General features: G+C 46.4%; 1 protein-coding gene across 2 annotated transcripts in view; it reads left to right on the top strand.

Moving 5' to 3' along the window:
* LOC115462578 (transmembrane emp24 domain-containing protein 11-like) overlaps positions 1 to 19,247 on the top strand; it is a 132,671-nt gene that overhangs the window by 95,168 nt on the left and 18,256 nt on the right. For both annotated transcript variants that reach the window (XM_030192572.1, XM_030192573.1), the window contains exon 4: positions 5,340 to 5,486. In XM_030192572.1, the coding sequence (XP_030048432.1) occupies positions 5,340 to 5,486 (147 nt within the window). The remainder of the gene's footprint in view (positions 1 to 5,339; positions 5,487 to 19,247) is intronic.

Here is a 19,247-nt window from a genome sequence, read left to right as displayed (position 1 = left end):
CTGACCCGGAAGTCTCGGCGTCAGCGGGGCCTTCTGCTAGGCCCGTAAGGTCAGGGTACATAGGAGCATAGGGCGGCGGCGCAATGTCGTCTTCGTATGCTTCCGCCGTAGCAAGTATCGGGGCTTTTGGAGGCTTCTTCTCGGCCGAACCCTGAACTTTCCCTACGGTTTCCTTTGGGGGGTTTTTCCTAGAAGGTGTGTTGGTAGTACTGGGCGTAGTTCCTGCCTTGACTCTGGTAGCAGGGGGCGTGGTCTCAGTGGCTTCAGTGCTAGGGGCGGTAGGCCGTATGGGGGCGGTCCCTGCGGCTTTCGGGACGGCAGCGGTTGCCGAGCTTTGGAGAGCGAAGGCATGGGTCGGCAGGGTTCTAAGTTTGGTTTTCCGGCCTTTTCTCTGCTTTACCAACATAAGGGCGGCCTTTTCTACCTTCCGTTGGGCCCAAGCCGGCGGATCCCGGACTACATCCAACCATGCTTCTATGTATGGAATGTCCTCGGGACAGCCTGGGTTTCCCTCAATTATAACAATATTCATGACCGCCGCCACTTTTTCATACTCGAATGACCCTTCCGGGGGCCATCCAGCAATTCCTAGCCCTGGCCACATAAATTGACATCTCTGTATCATCCCGGCCCTGCTACATTTATCTAGGTCGAACACTTCGCTAAAGTGTTCCGTCATTAAATCTAACGGTGAGGACCCACCCCCGCCCATCCTAACCTGAGTGCCAAAGGACAGGTGACGGACAAAGGGGGAAAGGGGAGGTGGAGGAGTAAGGGGTCTCGTTCCACCAGACACAGAAGGGTCAACACTCGGCCTGACCAGGACGCGGTCGCCCGGCCTGGAACTGCAAGCCCATTCACACACTTTCATACGCCACAAGAAACCCTCCCGTTCGCCGCTCGGTTTCGTCGTCGGAGCCTAGTGAGTTTCGGGACCTAGTCGGATACCAATAGTCCGTATTAGTCACTGGCTAAAAGAGGGTGATCATGCCTCTTCTTCGGTCCTTACTGGGCCGGTCACTACGTAGAGTATACTCGCCTGTCCGCCGGGGTCGCAGGCTGCGCCGTCGTACGCTTCTCTCTGAAATGGAAAAAGGTGCCTTGTCGGAACCACACAGCCCCCTCCACAGTCAGGCGGAGTGGATCGGCCCTCCTCCGGGAGATGGACGCTGAAATCAGCGGTGGCCACTCACCACCTTCTCAGGTGGGGGTCGATGACCCGATCCGACCGCAGTGGGGGAGGGGAAGAATATAATCCGATTCCCCTTTCTACTTCTGTCCCATCTGGGTCGCCAATGAAACAGGTGGGAAATCAGGAGACGAAAGGCAAATTTTGGTTCCAAACAAGGTAACTTTATTGCTAGCAAGTGAACAGCACCGAGTAGCCTCGGGACACTGTGTGTCATAAATCATCTGACGCTTACATTTATACTTCCCTACTGGGCCTGCGCATTTGGCCCCTTACACGTCACAACTGTCATGCGCAGTAAACATTTGTAGTTCTTACAGTACAAAATTGTAGTCCCAGTACGTACACACGTCATAACACTGAAATGATACTGGCAAGAAAAACGAAACTTAGCAGCTTATTCTGTACACACACACAATGCTCCTTTCTAGCACAGGAGATAAGGTGCGGCTCAGGAATGCAGGGGGGTGTCAGCACCCTCCAAGGTCGCCTATTCAGATGGCGTTGCTACGTGCAAGCTGGTCTTGTATAGGCCTTGCAAACTACTGTTACAAGCTATATGTCTAATAGCCCTGCATTCTGTCTGTACATTAGTAAACAGCAAACTTCTTTTGTTAGTAAACAGTAAAACTGGATAAGGCACAAATGTCCAGTGCAGTAATAAGGTGTGGCCAAACAGCCAAAAGCAGAGGTAGAGTGCATAAGTAAAAGTCCATCAGTAGGCACAAAACATGAGGTTGTCCTGTTGCTCAGTAGTATTCAGGTAGTACCGGCGTTCCACTCCTTCACACCCAGCACTATTCCTGTAATAAAAGTTCTGAAGCTAACGTCGAAGCCCTTAAAATTTACACTCCAGCCCATCCATATCTATTCAGCCACGATCAGGGTGCAGATTGTAGAAGTCCACCCAGCATTGGTTTTACTCTCCAATTACCGGTGTCGCCACCCAATCTCAGCTAAGATTCCGTAGATCCATTTCTTCTACACAGGATTCCTTTGTGTTTATCCCATTTTAGAGGACAGACCCTCTGCAAGTGAAAAGAGGTTTGTTTTTTGTTTTTCCTTTTAAATGAGATATGAGGATTTTAAGACACAGGTAACCTCAGTTACCAATCAAACCAAGTCTGAAAATGCCCAGCGTAGCTCACAGCTCATAAGGTAAACAGAGGGAAGTTCCTAGGAAACTGAAATTGGTCTCTTCAGATGTTGAGTGATGGAAGGATAGGAGCGAAGTGTAAGCAAATTACCGGAAGCAGAAAGGAGGGAATAAGGCGTAATGTAGGGAGTGAAAAGAGAAGAAAAATATGCTGGTGAGGGGGAAGGTGGGACTATGCCTGCATGTGCCCATGTAACCGTATGTATATTGTAAAGGGGGCCGCTTCCTCCACTCTGGGTTGGGGCCGGCAGCCCTGTTAGGCTCACAGGTTTCAGGCAAAGAACCAGACTGCCATACGGACTTAGGACTAAAGTGCTTTATTCTCAATTCAGTTCCACTCTCAAAATTGAAATGCAGTTCACAAACAGGGTTCAGGCCAGGTTCAAAACTCCAGCACCATTCAGTTCCTTAACAGTTCAGGCCCACTTCCTTTGCACTACCTTTCCCTCTCCCTCAGAAGGGCTCAGTCAAAGTTCTATACATCCCAATAATTCAACTCTTTCACAAACAGTCTCTTCAAAGGAAACCACTACTTAATGCCCCTGTCCTCTTCACAGCACCACGGAGGACCCTGTACCAAACAGAGATGGCAGCTTTCCTCCTACCTCACAGCATCACACCCCTGTGGTCTCTCACACTGCCTTCATGTGCTGGACAGGGCTACATTTATATTCTCACACTCCATGGCAGCTTACTCTTCCCCCCCCCCCCCCCCCCCCCCCCCCCAGGGAAGCTCAAGTGGCAGGCCCTTTCCGTCCTCCACCTACTCCATGGCAGCTTCTCTCTCAATCAGTTTCCTCTCCCTCCTGGTGGCTAGGAGCCACCCGTAAATCTCTCCCCCTTTCACAGCTGGAGGGAATTATATACCGGGGATGCAGCTAAGGGACTGAGCTTCACCTCCCCTTCTCCCTCTAGTGGGTAAGGGAGTAACTGGCTCCCCTAGAACTGAGCCACTGCTCCCCCTGCTGGGGTTGGAAATCTGTTCCACCCTTTTGGGGCTACTCTCCTCTCTCCTGTTTGCAAGGGCTTCTAGGAACCGTAGTTCAGGGATTAGCTGCTTCTCTGTGGGGCCCTGAGTGATAGCTTTGTCATATAATAGGTAAAACCAAATGTGCACTCAACAAGAGGATAATTGAACACCGTAGTGCGATTAAGAGACAACTGGTTGACAAACCATTTGTTGACCATTTAGTATTAATGAGACACACATTTGAGGAGTACATACTTTTTTGTCTTACAAAAACCAAAACTACCATGGCAAGGAGGTGATATAGATAAATTATTGACAAGGATTGAGCAGAAATTAATATTTGATTTCAATCCCATATGGTCTGAACAAGGAAATTGACCTGTTAGCATGTATATGAACCATCATCTCTATTAGACAGTTTGGCCATATACTGTTACCACTGTAAAAACCACTGTAAAAACCATCAAAAGTTGTTTGTAGAGGCAATTATGTTATACATATACTTTGCACCGTTCACACTGTACAGGAGAGGATATAAATATTTTTCATTTAGATTACAAAATTTCATAATGGTCCTGTCTTTTTTTTTAAACGAATGTTGCAAGGCTTATGTTACACCCAAAAGGACACATACTTGTTATCATTAACATATCATTAAGATATCCAAGATGGCTGCTGGGAAGTATGGATTTTACACTTTTATAGAATTTTTTGAGAAATTTTTGCAGTGTTTTTTTTTTATTTTTACTTAAAATTAGCGTTTTGAGAAGGGCATAGTATGGAGATGTTAATTCCATCATTATTTTTATCTTTTAAGGTTCTAAAAAAATTGTTATTTTTGATTGTTTTGCATTTTTTAAAGGAACTGTTTCTAAACATTTTTCAGGCAGTGACAATCAGATTGATTTCCCTTTTGCTATTTTTATCCACAATTCATCCCTTTTTAAAGTTTTTTTTTTTTAATATTTGTTGACTTCAGCTTAACCTCTGACCTCCACAGCATGCATTTAAAGCAGTCTGCCATTCAAGATAGCAGATTCTACTGTCACTTTTGTGAGAGCAGGGAGAAAAGCTATTGCTCTATTCAGTGAACAGCTGTTTTGTTGTGCAACAGCTGTTGACTGTATGGTAACATTTGGATGTTTTATTCTTTTTATAGAATGCTTTATTTCATTTAACTGTATTTTAAGATTTTTGTGTTTTATGTTTTGTTTTTAGGCAGTCTTGGATGCATATATGTTAGCTAGGATAAACAAGATCTTCATCCCTGGCTTGAAATGTGCCCTTTTGGGTTTAGATTTTGTTTGCTTGCACACACATTCACGAAAGAGCTTTTTCTCTTATATCAATTCACATGTTTTGTTGACATTGGTTAGTGATACTTAGTTGATCAGTTGTTCTTAGATTCTCTCAGATCACTTAAGTTTTGTGCCTTCATATTCTTTTAGGTATTATGGGGTCCTTTGAACAAGCTGTGGGAAAAAGAGCCCTGCGGTAGCCCGTTTTAGGCTTACCGCCACTTCGTAAAAGGTTCCCTATGCTTTTTATTATTTGTTGATTTTTATTTTAGTATTTTTATCATGTTTTGAAGTGTTTTACATGTTTATGAGCTTATATTTTGTTTGTATTTATGATTTGCTTTTTATATATATAGCTTTTTATGATTTTATATTGATTCTGAATGTATGTTTCATTTAATAGTGTGTTGTAAAACCCCTGATGCAGCCTATTTGGTGAAACGTAGCCATTACGGGTCTATTTCAATAAAAGATTTTCCTGGACTCCTGGTCTGCTTTGGTTTTTGTCCTTATAGAGTATAGGCACACATTTATACCTTCTTCAGACCAAGTGTAAAATAAGTGTTTGAGGATTTTGTGAACTTCTGGGATTGGTTCTGAGTTCCTATTTTACAAAGAATATAGGTGCTTATATTGCCTTCATAAAACATGCATAAAATGGTTATATTTTTGGAAAATTCCATTTAGGTTTCTTTTTTTATAAAATTACATCTATTATGTTTATAGCGTATCCATTTGGACATTCAAGTTGGAGAGCATCTTCTTGATGAAACAATTGCTCAAACCAAGGACAAAGTAAATGAAGTTACTCTGAGAACTGAACACCTGATTGAGCAGATTCAACACATAATGAAAGAACAAGGTTATCAAAGGGTAAGTTTTATTTGTGGGAGAAGCACAGCAACATTCGGGCTTATTTAAAATAAAGAAAACTGAGGGAAAACCTACATAAACTAAAGCATGCATAGATTATATATATACAGTGGTGTGCTGGAGCTGGCTCGCAAGAGCCGGTTAAATTTTTTACCGACTTGTGAGCCGGTTGTTCCTGAGGGCGAGCCGGCTCTCCTTCCTCCCTCCCTCCCTCCCTCCTACAGGGTCCGGTGGTCCCTCACCTCCCTTGTCCAGCGAATTCTTCGGGGCAGGCAGTCTTGCCTGCCCGCTGTCAGCACTGACCCTCCCCCGCTGCCGGATCGCTCTTTAAAAATGGCTGCAGAGACTTCCAGCGGCGGCCTCGCGAGACTTCTGCTGAAGTCTTGGAGGCTGCCCTTGTAAGTCTCAGCGGCCATTTTGAAGAGCGATCTGGCAGTGGGGGAGAGTCAGTGCCAGCAGCTGGCAGGCAAGACTACCTGCACTGAAGAATTCACTGAACAACCTCGGTGGCTGGAGGGGGTGGCAGGGGAGAGAAGACAATCACTGGCATGGGTGGCTGGAGAGGGGGCAGGGGAGGGAAGACAATAGCTGGCATGGGTGGCTGGAGGGGGGCAGGGGAGAGGACAATCGCTGGCATGGGTGGCTGGAGGAGGGTCAGGGGAGAGAGGACAATCGCTGGGTATGGGTGGCTGGAGGGGGCAGGGGAGAGAGGACAATCACTGGGTATGGGTGGCTGGAGGGGGGTAGGGGAGCAAAGAGAATCGCTGGGTATGGGTGGCTGGAGGGGAGGGCAGGGGGAGAGGAGGGTTGCTGGACATGGGTGGATGGAGGAGAGGGAAAAGTGAGGAAGGAGATGAGATGAGGGAAAAGGAAGAGAGGAGAAAAACTGCACATAGATGAAGAAAATAGGCAGAAGCTGGATTCACTGGACAGTCAAGTCTGCGGAGGACCCAGCTTTTACTTACGGATGTAGGGCAAGAAATGAAGAAGAAAGGCGGAAAGTAAAGAAATAAATGGAAAGGAAGCCCTGGAAACGGAGTTAAGAGGACAGATAGCAGCAGAATCGGATACTGAGCCAGCATGATCAGAAAAACAAAGTCACCAGACAACAAAGGTAGAAAAAAATCATTCTATTTTCATTATAGTGTTTGGAATATGTCCACTTTGAGAATCAGGTGCTCAACATTAAAAGTTTATATTTATTTACTTATTTATGGCATTTTATCCCATATTAAACATGAATTAGATTGGAACCTGGGATCATTTAATTTTTTTTTGCTGGAGTAATGCATTGCCCCCCACCCAGGCTCTCTCCTCTGCTATAGCCAGCTCTGCAATTGGGAGGGGGGTGCAGAGGTGGATGGGGGGGGGGGGGGCGCAGAGGTGGACCGAGGAGACAGCCTGTTGTTAAACATTTACCAGCACACCAGTGTGTGTGTGTGTGTGTATTGTACATTATCTGCCATAATGTCCATTTTATGCAATAGTCAGTGTGGCAGATAACATACAATAATGTTGTTATTGTAGGCTAAGTGTTAGTATACAGTGGCTAAAATGTTTTCAGTTACTTGTTCACTGGAGCAATGAAAACGTATCTCTCTCATACCCTTAGAACTGAATAGCTTGATGCCAGCCGTGTTTGCTACAGATTTGTTGCTATTGATGTTTTCACAATTTGCAGTATTGATGTAGCTCATTTTTGTTTAAGCATTTATTAATTTATACTGAAATGCTAATAATAATAATAATAAAATTCTCAGTGAGCCCTCTTAAATTCACAGAATTCTATGATATCAATGATGCGTTTTGTTTAGCTTGTTGGAGGGTTGAGTTACTAACTTGTAATAAATATACACTATTCAAATGAATTTTAGGTGAATACAACAAACTTTCAGTTCTCATTGTATCTCCACATGTCTCTCTCCATCGTCTTCACTTCTGTTGTTCTTAAAGCAAACGACTCTGAAAACAGTTATGTCAGGAGCAGAAAGACTGTGAGGGAATCCAACCATGGGACCGTTAGATCATGAAGGAGCAAAAGGGGCACTCAGAGAGGACAAGGCTATAGTGGAGAGATTGACTGAATTCTTTGTTTCAGTCTTTACGGAAAAAGATGTAGAGAGATCTACCTATACCAGAAATTGTTTTTAAGGGTGACGATGCGGAGGAACTGAATGAAAGCTCATTGAACCTGGAAGATGTACTGAGCCAAATCGACAAGTTAAAGAGTGATAAATTGCCTGGCCTGGATGGTATACACCCCAGGGTACTGAAAGAACTCGCCACAGTGAACCACCAAAGGTGAAGGAACAAGGACACCACTGCGAAACGTAACCAGCCAACACAAAGCAGTAGTGTGTAGGATTACACTTCCAACAGACAACCAGGGAGTTGTAAAGTCCAAAATATGAAAGTTTATTGAATAGAGGACAATTCTGAGACTCAACATGGAGCTGTGTTTCGGCACTGTCGCCTGTGTCAGGAGTCTGGAGAGTGTAACCTTTGGTTGTAACTGGGCAAAACAAGGTTGAGTGGGAGAGGCTTCAAAACAGTAGAAACAAAAGAGGTACCTGGGACAGGGTTGCCTGCAATCACCAAAGCCAAATGGCATTCAGAGGATAGAGTTAAATGGCCATTTTTCTCAATGGAGGAGGGTGAATAGTGGAGTGCCACAGGGACTGTACCGGGACTGGTGCTATTTAACATATTTATAAATTATCTGGAAATTAAAATGAGTGATTAAATTTGTAGATGACACAAAACTATTCACAGTTTTCAAAACACATGTGGACTGTGACAAACTGCAGGAAGACTTTAGGAAACTAGAAGACTGGGAATCCAAATGGCAGATGAAATTTAATGTGGATAAATGCAAAGTGAAGCACATTGGGAAGAATAATCTGAATTGTAGTCCGTCCACCTTAGGAGTCAGCACCCAAGAAAAAAGATCTAGATGTCATTGTAGACAGTAAGCTGAAACCTTCTTCTCAGTGTGTGGCAGTGGCCAAAAAAGCAAACAGGATGCTAGGAGTTATTAGGAAACAGATGGAAAATATGATTATAATGCCTCTGTATTACTCCATGGTGCGACCTCACCTTGAGTATTGTGTTCAATTCTGGTCACCATATCTCAAAAAAGATATAGTGGCATTAGAAAAGGCACAAAGAAGAGTGACCAAAATAATAAAGGGGATGGAATTCCTCTCATATGAGGTAAGTCTAAAGAGGGTAGGGCTTTTCAGCTTGGAAAACAGATGGCTGGGGGGGGGGGGGGGGGGGGATATGATTGAGGTCTACAAAATCCTGGTAAAAGTGGATCGCTTTTTCACTTTTTCAGACAGTACAAAGACCAGGGGACACTCAATGAAATAACATGGAAATACTTTTAAAACAAATAAGAGGAAATATTTTTTTCACTCAAAGAATTGTTAAGCTCTGGAACTCGTTGCCTGAGGATGTGGTAACAGCGGTTAGCATATCTGGGTTCAAAAAAGGTTTGGACAAGTTCTTGGAGGAAAAGTCCATAGTCTGTTATTGAGATGAGCATGGGGGAAGCCACTGGGATTGGTAGCATGGAATGTTGCTACTATCTCGGTTTCTGTCAGGTACTTGTGGCCTGGATTGGCCGCTGTTGGAAGCAGGATACTAGGCTAGATGGACAATTGGTCTGACCCAGTATGGCTATTCTTATGTTCTTAATAATAATCTCACTTATTCATTTTGTGTTGTTTTGTTACAACACAGTATTGTAACAAGTCATTAAAGAAACGTCCATAAGCCATTATGAAGATGGACTTTGGAAAATCCATTGCTTACTTCTAGGATAAGCAGCATAAAATCTGTTTTACTCTTTTGGGATCTTGTTAGGTACTTATGACCTGGATTGGCGACTGTTGGAAACAGGATGCTGAGTTTGATGGACCTTTGATCTGTTTCAGCATGGTAACACGTTCTTATAAAAGTTTATTTAAATTACATGGGTCCTCCGCATGGGTAAAACTTGTTTTTTTATGCTTCAATCTGAAGCTTTTATAGCAGTAATGAGAAATAGACATGTTTAGTGGACATCCACCTCCCAAGTGCTGCTCCCAGCCTCCCTCACAGCAGATGTGGGTGTTTTTCAACAAAGGCATGGAAAAAGGACAATAGAGGTGGTGTTGTAGTTGGTAGGGTAAGAGCTGTGTCATAGACAGCCTGTGTTCAAATTCCATGCTATCCACTGAGATCACTTGTAATTTGTGTTAGTGTCATTGGTTTTTACCATGTGCTATTTATATTTGTACAGGTAAATTCACAATGCCAGGGTTATCTCTGCAGTAATGGTTCATATATGTCACAGTGCTGCTGCCGCCATGTGTCATGGCTAACATATTTTATTGGGGGGAGGGGAGGGCTAGGTGTGTTCTGGTTCCCAGTCTTGCCACCTTAGGTGGCCATGGCTGATACAGTGACATAGCCATGAGTAGTCCCTGGCTCACCCAAAATTATGGCACACATGCTATGGATTGTGGGATCCTCAAGCCTCACCAGCTGAAAAGGTCCTCCTTAGCCAGAACACTTCCTTATGTTCTGCAGTTGGCTGCACTGTCTGTGGGCTCCTGCTATGTCCCTCCCCTCACCCATGCTTGGTCTTCATGCAGCAACTGAGCATGCACGAGGGAGAGGGAGCAGTGCAGCAACTTCAGAGCACAGAGAAGTATTCTTGCTGCTGGAGGACCTCCAGAAGCTCAGGAATTTATAATTTGAATTGTGAGTCATTGGGGCTGATAGCTGAACGATTCTGGCTTTTCTCAACATGTGTGTGCCAACTATGTGTTCCTGGTGTTCTTGCCACACAGTCTCCTAATACAGCACTGGTGGACTGCGGTGTTTCAGAGCCTGTCCAACCAGCTACTATCTTTTGGTGAAGGAGATCTGATGCTAAGTGGCAGAGCCTTTCAACCATGTGTGCCTATGTGACATACCCCTAAATAGCATCCCTTAGCTCACAGGTACATGGCAGATATGAATGTGGGACCATGGGAACACATATGGAGGCGTACTTTGCCAGGGCCATCCAGATTCTTCCCCAGACCTGTCTTGCTGCAGCATAGGTTGGCCTTCAACCACCTTGCTAGTGCAGTCTGCCCTCATTTGGTATACCAGGACTATTAGGAGATCGCTTTTTGCCTAAGAGAAGTTACATGGTGCCTATGTATGAAAAAGGCTCGCAAGAGGCCACTTTGTTGTGCAGGACCGGAAACATGTTATTGCAGCTCCTTGCAACTTCATGTACCAGGTCCCAGAGCAGTACAGAAAAGCAAGTGGAAACCAACTTGCCACTTGTATGGGCATTCTGTATGTGTGTATCTGTTGCAAAATAATGAAACATACACGTTAATCTTGCCAACTGCGGCATATGGAATTTACACATGCAAATCACTTTTGGGCTGAGGGTATCTCCATTTTATCACAACTTGCATGTCTTTTTCCCCCTTCCATGGTATACAGGCCTTTTCACACATGTAAGTCTCCCTACTTCTCAACACTTTCATGTGCATCTTCTGCAAGTGGATTTTTTTTCATTCATGTATTCCTGGGGGTGGGATGTGTCAGTTTTACATTGGACCTATACATGGAGACCTGATTTTCTGAAATCATGGCCCTGATCTACACGTTGCCATTTCCAGGGATTTTTTTCTCGTGTACACAGACTATTTAAAATGGGCCTGTGAACAAAAACAGAAAGAAAATGTATGTTTTCATTGTTGCTGCTGGTTTTTTTTTTTAAACTTAAAAACTTCTCATCCTGACCTGATAGAGGCTATGTTAACAAATGACTCATTAGGCATCTGGTTTGTTCCTCATATCAGACTTTACTGTTTTCTTTCTATTAGTATGATATTTTGTGTTATTATAGAAAATGCCTTACAAAAGCAATAAGCAACATAGATTACCAGTTTCAGACAAAAAGGGGTGATAGAACAGAACAGACAGGGGAAAACTAGGAGGAAGAAGAATTTATGACAATGAGAACAGAACAGACAGGGGAAAACTAGGAAGAAGAAGAATTTATGACAATGAACAGATCATGTGTTCAACTAATTATAGCTATCTCAAGTAGAGGGGGGCATACCAGCCTCTTTCTAGTCTTCTCAGGCTGCATTTCCATCCTCTGCAGGACTCCTTGGGCTGCTCTATGTTGACTTTGCTACTGTTCAAGGCCCCACCGACCAATGACACCAGTTGAGCCAAAGAAGTTAAAAACCAGCACTTATGTTAGAAGCATCACATGAAGTGGAGCATGAATTGAGAGCCGCTTTATGAGCCATGAAGGAGCTGGGAGTTTATTGTACTACTGAATTTTGGTGTATTAAGGACCACTGATGTCTTCACCTTTATTTTATTTATTTGGATTTAAATTGTAGCACTGAAATGTGTGAGCTTTATTTCAGACCTGCCAAGTCTCCTGCATTCAGAAGGAGACTCCCGCCAAAGTGGGACTTCTCCCGCTGAGACACACTGCCACCACCGCACCACCAGTGCTGCTTCTCTCGATGAACAGCAACAGCGGCAAAACAACAGAAAGCAAGCACAGAGCCACAGCCTTCAGGCATACACTGTTAACTCTGCCAGTCCTCTGTCCTCACTGACATCAACTTCCTGTTCTGGGGCAGGGGACCGGCAGAGCTGATGGGCATGCCTGAAGGATGTGGCCCTGAGCTTGTTATTTGTTGTTTTGTTGGAGCCACTGCTGCTCATTGGGAGTAGCAGCAGTGGCCAAGAAACAGAATATACTGGGGTGGAAGGGGAAGGGGGTATGGAGAGAGAGGCAAGAGATGCTGAATGGAGAGAGGGGAGGGAAAATGATAGAAGAGTGAGGATGCTGGATAGAAGAGGGGGAGAGAGGGAGAGAGAGATGATGATGAGTGGACAGATGGGGCCAGAAATTGGGAAACACGCTGGATGGAAAAGGGCTGGAGAGACAAGATGCTGGGTATAAGGATGGGGAGAAAGGGGAAGACGATGGAAGGATGGAGAAGGATGGAAGAAGGGAGAGAAAGAGGGAAGATGCTGGAAGGACGGGGACAAAAAGAGGAGAGATGCTGGATGGTAAAATGATGTCTTACCTGCTAATAATTTTCTTTCCTTTAGTAGCAGCAGATGAATCCAAGAACTGGTGGGTTGTGTCCATCTACCAGCAGGTGGAGATAGAGATTACAAAGCTGAAGGCAGTGATACCAGATGGCCAGCTCCTCCTTCACCTCAGTACATGTCTCATCACCAAGCAGAATCAGAAAAGAAACCAGGAAGCCTTCCTCACCAACCATACAAAACAGAAACTTGTCAGTTTGACTTAAGAGAAACCACGACTGCGATGGAGTCCTCTTCAGTGGTTTCTGTTCTCTTTCCTCTTCTCCTTTTTGTTTTTTTTTTTTTTTTGGGAAACTAAAGATCAGAACAAGAACAGATAGGCAAAGCAAGTGTGGCTGACAAAGGGTGGGATCCTGGATTCATCTGCTGCTACTAAAGGAAAGAAAAGTATCGGCAGGTAAGGCATAATTTTACCTTCCTTAGCATATGCAGCAGATGAATCCAAGAACTGGTGGGATGTACCAAAGCAATCCCTAAGTAGAGTGGGAAGTCACCTCTCCCTAAGACAGAACCGCTGCTGCAAAGGCAGCATCTGAATAGTGAAAGCACACCTGTTCCGCCCAAGAAGCATATAGCAAACTCGTGAAACGAGCCTGGAAAGCCACCGGTGGGATGCAGCCTTTCCAAAAAATCCACAAATTATCTGCAATCCAACAACGAGAAAAAAATCAGATCAGATCAGAGGCTGCCGTCCCACAGCAAGAACCAGCGACAAAGACAAAGAGAAGATCTAAATGCTGAAAAGCATGCAACATCTGCAAATACCAGAGAGCCCTCAGAACATCCAGAAGACAAAGCGCCGTGTACTCTGTGTGAAGATCCCCCTCCTGAAACAAGGGAAGAAAGAGAGGCTGAAAAAGAAAAGCCAAACCACAGCCGGAAAAGAAAGAAGGAACCGAAAGCAACATATAGGCATACAGAGCAGCAGAATGAACTCGGGGGGGGGGGGGGGGGGGGTCAGAAATTCCACCCAAAGAAGCCCCCAGTGGCTGACATGCATCCCGAAAATAACAATGCACATCGTAGGACCATCAGATTCCTTCTGGAAAACTTAGCCCTCTAGAACCCATCTGCTCGAGATGGACATAAAAACTCCCCCAATCACGAAAAGGGCTACTGAGGCCAAGCTCTCTTAAGAAGAAGGAAAAATTAGTTTATTATCTGATAATTTTCTTTCCATTAGTCCCAACAGATCAATCCAGAGATGAGTGGGTTATGTCCCCCTACCAGCAGGTGGAGATAGAGAGAACTTCAGAGTCTTGGTATATGTAGACCTGTGCAGCCAGCTTAGTCTCAGTATTGTCGATACCAAAGCAGCTGAGGAAGAAAAAACAATTCAATATTAACGTCCACTCCTGCCTTCAGAGAACCCTTGCAGGCTCTTCCTCTACCGCAACCGCAGGAAGGAAACCACCTAATTGGGGATTGCCATCGTGAAAGTACTCCATCCTCTGAAGATTACCGATAGCTCCCAGCGGTCCCTGCGAAAAAGACCGAACCTCGAGAGTCCTGCCCCCTGATATCAAGGGAAATTATACAAAGAAAAGAGAACACAGCATAGGGCGGGCCTCTGGATTGATCTGTTGGGACTAATGGAAAGAAAATTATCAGGTAATAAACTCATTTTTCCTTCCATATCGTCCCACAGATCAATCCATAGATGAGTGGGATGTACAAAAGCAGTCCCAAATGCAGGGAGGGATCACAAAATAGACAAAGACCCCCAAACCATACTCGCCCCAACCCCCAAAACAGAGGTTGGATCAGAAAAAAACTCCAAGAGGACTCACCAACACCAGATGACATGCAATACATGCCCCAGACCTTGCAAACAAGGACCCAACTCCTAAAACAGAACAACTCGAACATCAAAAGCCTGAGACAAGACAAAATGCGGCAAGAAGGGGTAAATCCGTAAGCCGCAACTCCCAACGATGGAGCTAAAGCGACCCCGGAACTGAGAAACTGCGTCCAGAATGCCGCAAAGGAACTGAGCCCTACCTAGAACGATGGAACTGATGGAAGAAGGTAGCTGCGCCCAACACGCAGCAAAGGAGCAGTGTACCATACGCAGCAAAGAAGACTGGGTCAAAGTACAAAGATGGAGCCGTGCTCAACCCCTCGTGATGCCACTGTACTCAACATGCAGCAAAGATACTGTGCTCAACATGCAGCGAAGCAGCCGCATCCAACCAGCAGCGATGCAGCTACACTAGACCTACAAAGATGGCGCCGCACTGAACATACGTTGATGCCGCCGCGCTCACCATACAGCGAAGTCCTCTCGCTCAGCATACAGCCATGGAATCTTGCTAAATCTACATCGATGGAGCCGTGCTCCAAAGTGTTTAACATACAGCGATAGATCCATGGTAAACATACAACGCTGGAGCTGTGCTCAAAAGTCGATCAGCCACTGTGCGCAACCGCCCGCGATGAATCTAAGTACCACATGGAGCGAAGGAGCTGTGCCCCACATGCAGCAAAGGATCTGTGCCCAACATGCAGCGACGGAGCCGTGCCCATCATGCAGCGACGGAGCCGAGCGCAGAGATGGCGCTGTCCTCAACAGGCAGCGATGCTCAACATGCAGCGATGGAGCTGTGCTCAACCTGCAGCGCAGGTGCTGTGCTCAACCTGTGGCGCAGGAGCTGTGCTCAACCTGTGGTGATGGAGCTGTGCTCAACCTGCGGCGATGGAGCCATGCTGAACCTGCAGCAATGGAGCTGCGCTCAACCCGCAGTGATAAAGCTGTGGTCAACATGCGGCGAAGGAACAGCACTCAACACTCCGTGACGGAGCTGTGCACATCCAGCAAATTACATAGATTCTGGGGAATATCCACAGAAGGCGGCCCTGCAAGAAGGCCAACAGAAACTAGCAGAACTTGTGGAAACGCAGCCCTGGTGCTGCACTCTCCTGGCTCAGAGGTACTAAACATAAAAGAAGGGAAAGCCCCATGCCTCAAGAGATACGTCGGCCCTCAAATGGACACTGAGGCCCAAAGACCGCCCTACTAGGCAAGCAAAGCCGAGCAACAGCCAAAGAAAACAATGAACTTCCTCAAAGAGGAAGGTAAGTATCACGGAGCTGTAGTCCTCAGACCAAAGGGAGGAAAAAACAGCCATACTGCAAAGAGTAACACACAACTCTCGCCCGACCAGACACAAAGCGGAAGCTGGCCACTAACATCTCCGAGCCACTTCCCTGCAGAAAAATAGAAAAGGCCCACAGCCAATAGCTGATAATCCAGATGAACTAAGCAGGAAAGAACTGCATCCCCTACTCAGGAAGGGATGATTGCCAAAAGTGCCAGAATAAGAGCGCCTGAAAGTAGAAAAGGCCAATTTGCCTGAGTCAGGCTAAAACCCCTACTTGAAAGCAATGGAATACAGTCAAAAGCTGAGGCAAACCAGTCCTCCAACGACACATTCCTGAAAAGACAGAGAACGAAGTTGAAACAACAGACTGACCAGAATAGTGCTGTAGAGGGTACTCAGAAGAGGGATTGCGCTAAGAGTTGCCTACCAAGAGCAACTTGGATCCCTATCAGAAAGAAAGTACCCTGCAGACAACCCAGAGTAACCCGGAGAGATTCTCGGGTTCGAGAGAACAAGAAGCTCCCCAGGGAACCAAAATCCGTGGTGACTAGCTACTTCACCCCCCAGCAGCATACCAGTTGCCGATACAAACTCCAGTGAGAAAACTGAAATATCAGTCGCAACAGCCCTGGAGACCAAGTTGGCTAGAAGTAACCCATAGAGATGGGAACCAAAGCCGAGAAAGAATCCCTGAAGAACACTGACATGGAGCTAAGGCTCAAGAGGTAATGTGCACCAAAAGTTGTCCCCATAACTGCTTCCAAAACTAAGTGGAACAGCAGACCCAAAAAGGCAAGATTATCACTCGTAAAACCTGAAAACGAGAAGAAAACTTGGAAGAAGTTTGTATAGTCTCTAAATAAAGAGAACCAAACTAGCCAGCCTCGAGGAGTGGAGAAACCTGCCATTCATCTCACGAATGCAAGCTGGCACTACCACCATGAGCTAGCAAAGATGTCCTCGGGAACCCGGAAAGGTCGAATGACCTGATCAAAATTCACCAAGACCCCTTGTCTGAAAGGAGTCCTGTGACTATGAAAGAATGACAGCCCAAAACATTGACGCCCAGGGAGGCTAAAAACTCTCCCTATCAGGTTCCCCTTTCAGAAAGGCCAAACCTTAAACACCCGAGCTCCTCTGATGTCCATCCCCAAGTGGAAGGAAGCTGCCTAGGCCACTACCCAGCAAAGGGTAGTGGCCACCTCCGAATGAGATCTGATGCCTGAGCCAATGCCACTTACCACCCGCTAGCGACAAGCATTGTCCGGAGTGACTGCACACTACAAAAGAGGGAACACAACCTCAGTGGGCTGAACAAGTCCGTACCAAAACACCCTGAAAGCTGCAGAGACCTAGCAGGGCTCAGTGCCTGGAGAAGGAACAGGATTCCATAACCTCCATAAAAGGATACCAACCCACACTGAACTAAGAAGCAGAATCAGCAGATAGAGCTGAAAAAAGAAATGTGCCCATGGTAGCCAATAACACCAGAGCCAGCAGTAGAAAAGAGGCTAGCTGCAGCCAAACCACCTGTCCTCCCCCCGTGGGAACCGACTAAATTATCCACCAGACAAGCTGAAAACAAAGTCTGGGCTAGGAGGATCATGTAATGTACCAGAAAAGCACAAATTAAGTATGAAGAAACTAAACATGTCAGCCATGCTACTCAGAGTGGGCAAAAACATGCAGACGAAAGAAAGGAAAAAAGCGCGCAACCTCCCCCCCTTGAAAGAAGGAACGGCATTCCGTTGTGGCTACCCCATGGCAAACCGCATCTGGACAGGCACTAGCGCCACAAGCTATCCTGAGAGGGAAACGAGGGTCAGTCACTCTCACCGCAAAAAACACCACGGCAGAAAGTCCTCACAGTTCCCCTCCCTTATACAGGAACAGACAAGGAGAAAGGTTGGGCCGGTAAGAACCTACCGCCCCGAACCTGTGCCCCTCCGTTAGCACTCTAAGTTCTCCAAAGAAAAAGAACCGCGAAACTGAGTGAGAGGATCCACAGCGTTGCACTGAATAGTAAGCCCCAGCACAAAATGGCGCCCGCGACAGCAATATCGTGCCAAAATTACAGCCCGGTATGGCCTTCTTTCGGAGCCCTAAAAACATGCTCCCCTGCCAGTGTCAGCAAAATAAAACACATCCGTGCCTAGGGCCACGCAAAGCCAAGATTCCCCTCCACAAAACCGACGAATCGCTCCAACGGCATCCTCCCCCAAAAAGAAAATGCCACTCACCTCAATAGGAAGGCAAAACAGAGCCCCAAAGGAAAGACATTACCAATCACCGTGGTGTTAGAGCTGAAAAGCTCTTATCCCCTTCTGCTCTGCTTTATTTCTTTTCTTCTTCTTTTCTTTTTTTTTTTTTTAAGGCAGGAGTTGCAGAGAGAATCCATGCCCAGGAGTGATACCAAGCCTGGCAACAGGAAAGGGGTAGGGGAGGGACCTGACACCACCAGGTGAACCCCTTACTGGCTCAACCTAGCCACGAACCCCCAAGCTCAACTAATCCTGAGGGAACAGGCTAGGAGCAAATCTCAATCAGCTCAACTAATCCTGAGGGAACAGGCTAGGAGCACATATCAACCCAGAGAGCTGCACAGGATATGTCTATCCACCTGCTGAGATAAGAGAATACTGAGACTAAGCTGGCTGCACAGGTCCAGGGCCGTGCCAACACGGTAAGCGAGGTAAGCACGGCAGGAGGGCGCCGTCCTCTGGGGGGGTGCCCCGCCGCACCATGCTTACCTCGCCCTCCCGCTCCCATGTCCCAACTGCCTGCCCTCTTCTCCCCCCCAACAAGATCCCTTTTAAATTTATCTCCGTCCGGCAGCGAAGGCGCAGTGTCAGTGAAGGAGGCGGCGCTCCCGACGTCTCTACTAGTCTTCCCTTTGCTCAGTGTTCTGCCTTCTTCTGACGTCAAGGAAATGACGTCAGAAGAAGGCGGGACATTGAGTGAAGGGAAGACTAGTAGAGACGTCAGGAGCGCTGCCTCCTTCACTGACACTGCGCCTTCGCTGCTGGATGGAGGTAAATTTAAAAGGGATCTTGGGGGGGGGGGGGGAGAAGAGGGCGAGCAGTTGGGACATGGGAGCGGGAGGGCAGGGGAGAGAGGAGCGTGGATGGGAGGGCAGCGATCATTTTCACGGGGGGGGAGGGGGCACATGCGTGCCAACTGTTCGTGTGCGGGGGGCGCTGGGGACGCCAACTGATCTTCTGCAGGGGGGCGCCACAGACCTTTGGCACGGCCCTGCACAGGTCTACATATACCAAGACTCTGAAATTCTCTCTATCTCCACCTGCTGGTAGGGGGACATAACCCACTCGTCTCTGGATTGATCTGTGGGACGCTATGGAAAGGTTCAAATTAAGGGTCCCAGAGCAGAGGAGATTCTGCTCAGAAGATATAGAAACAGCTTAAAGTAATTCTGTTCTTTCCTTAGATCCCCTTGCATAGTGGGGGCAGTTTGAGAAGAATTTGTGCCACTGCTCCAGCTACATGCAAACAATTTCTGACTCAACAG

This window comes from Microcaecilia unicolor, chromosome 2 (genome assembly GCF_901765095.1).
Source record: "Microcaecilia unicolor chromosome 2, aMicUni1.1, whole genome shotgun sequence".
NCBI classification, from domain to species: domain Eukaryota; kingdom Metazoa; phylum Chordata; class Amphibia; order Gymnophiona; family Siphonopidae; genus Microcaecilia; species Microcaecilia unicolor.
The sequence above is the reverse complement of the archived record's forward strand: the minus strand, read 5'-3'. Positions and strand labels throughout refer to the sequence as shown.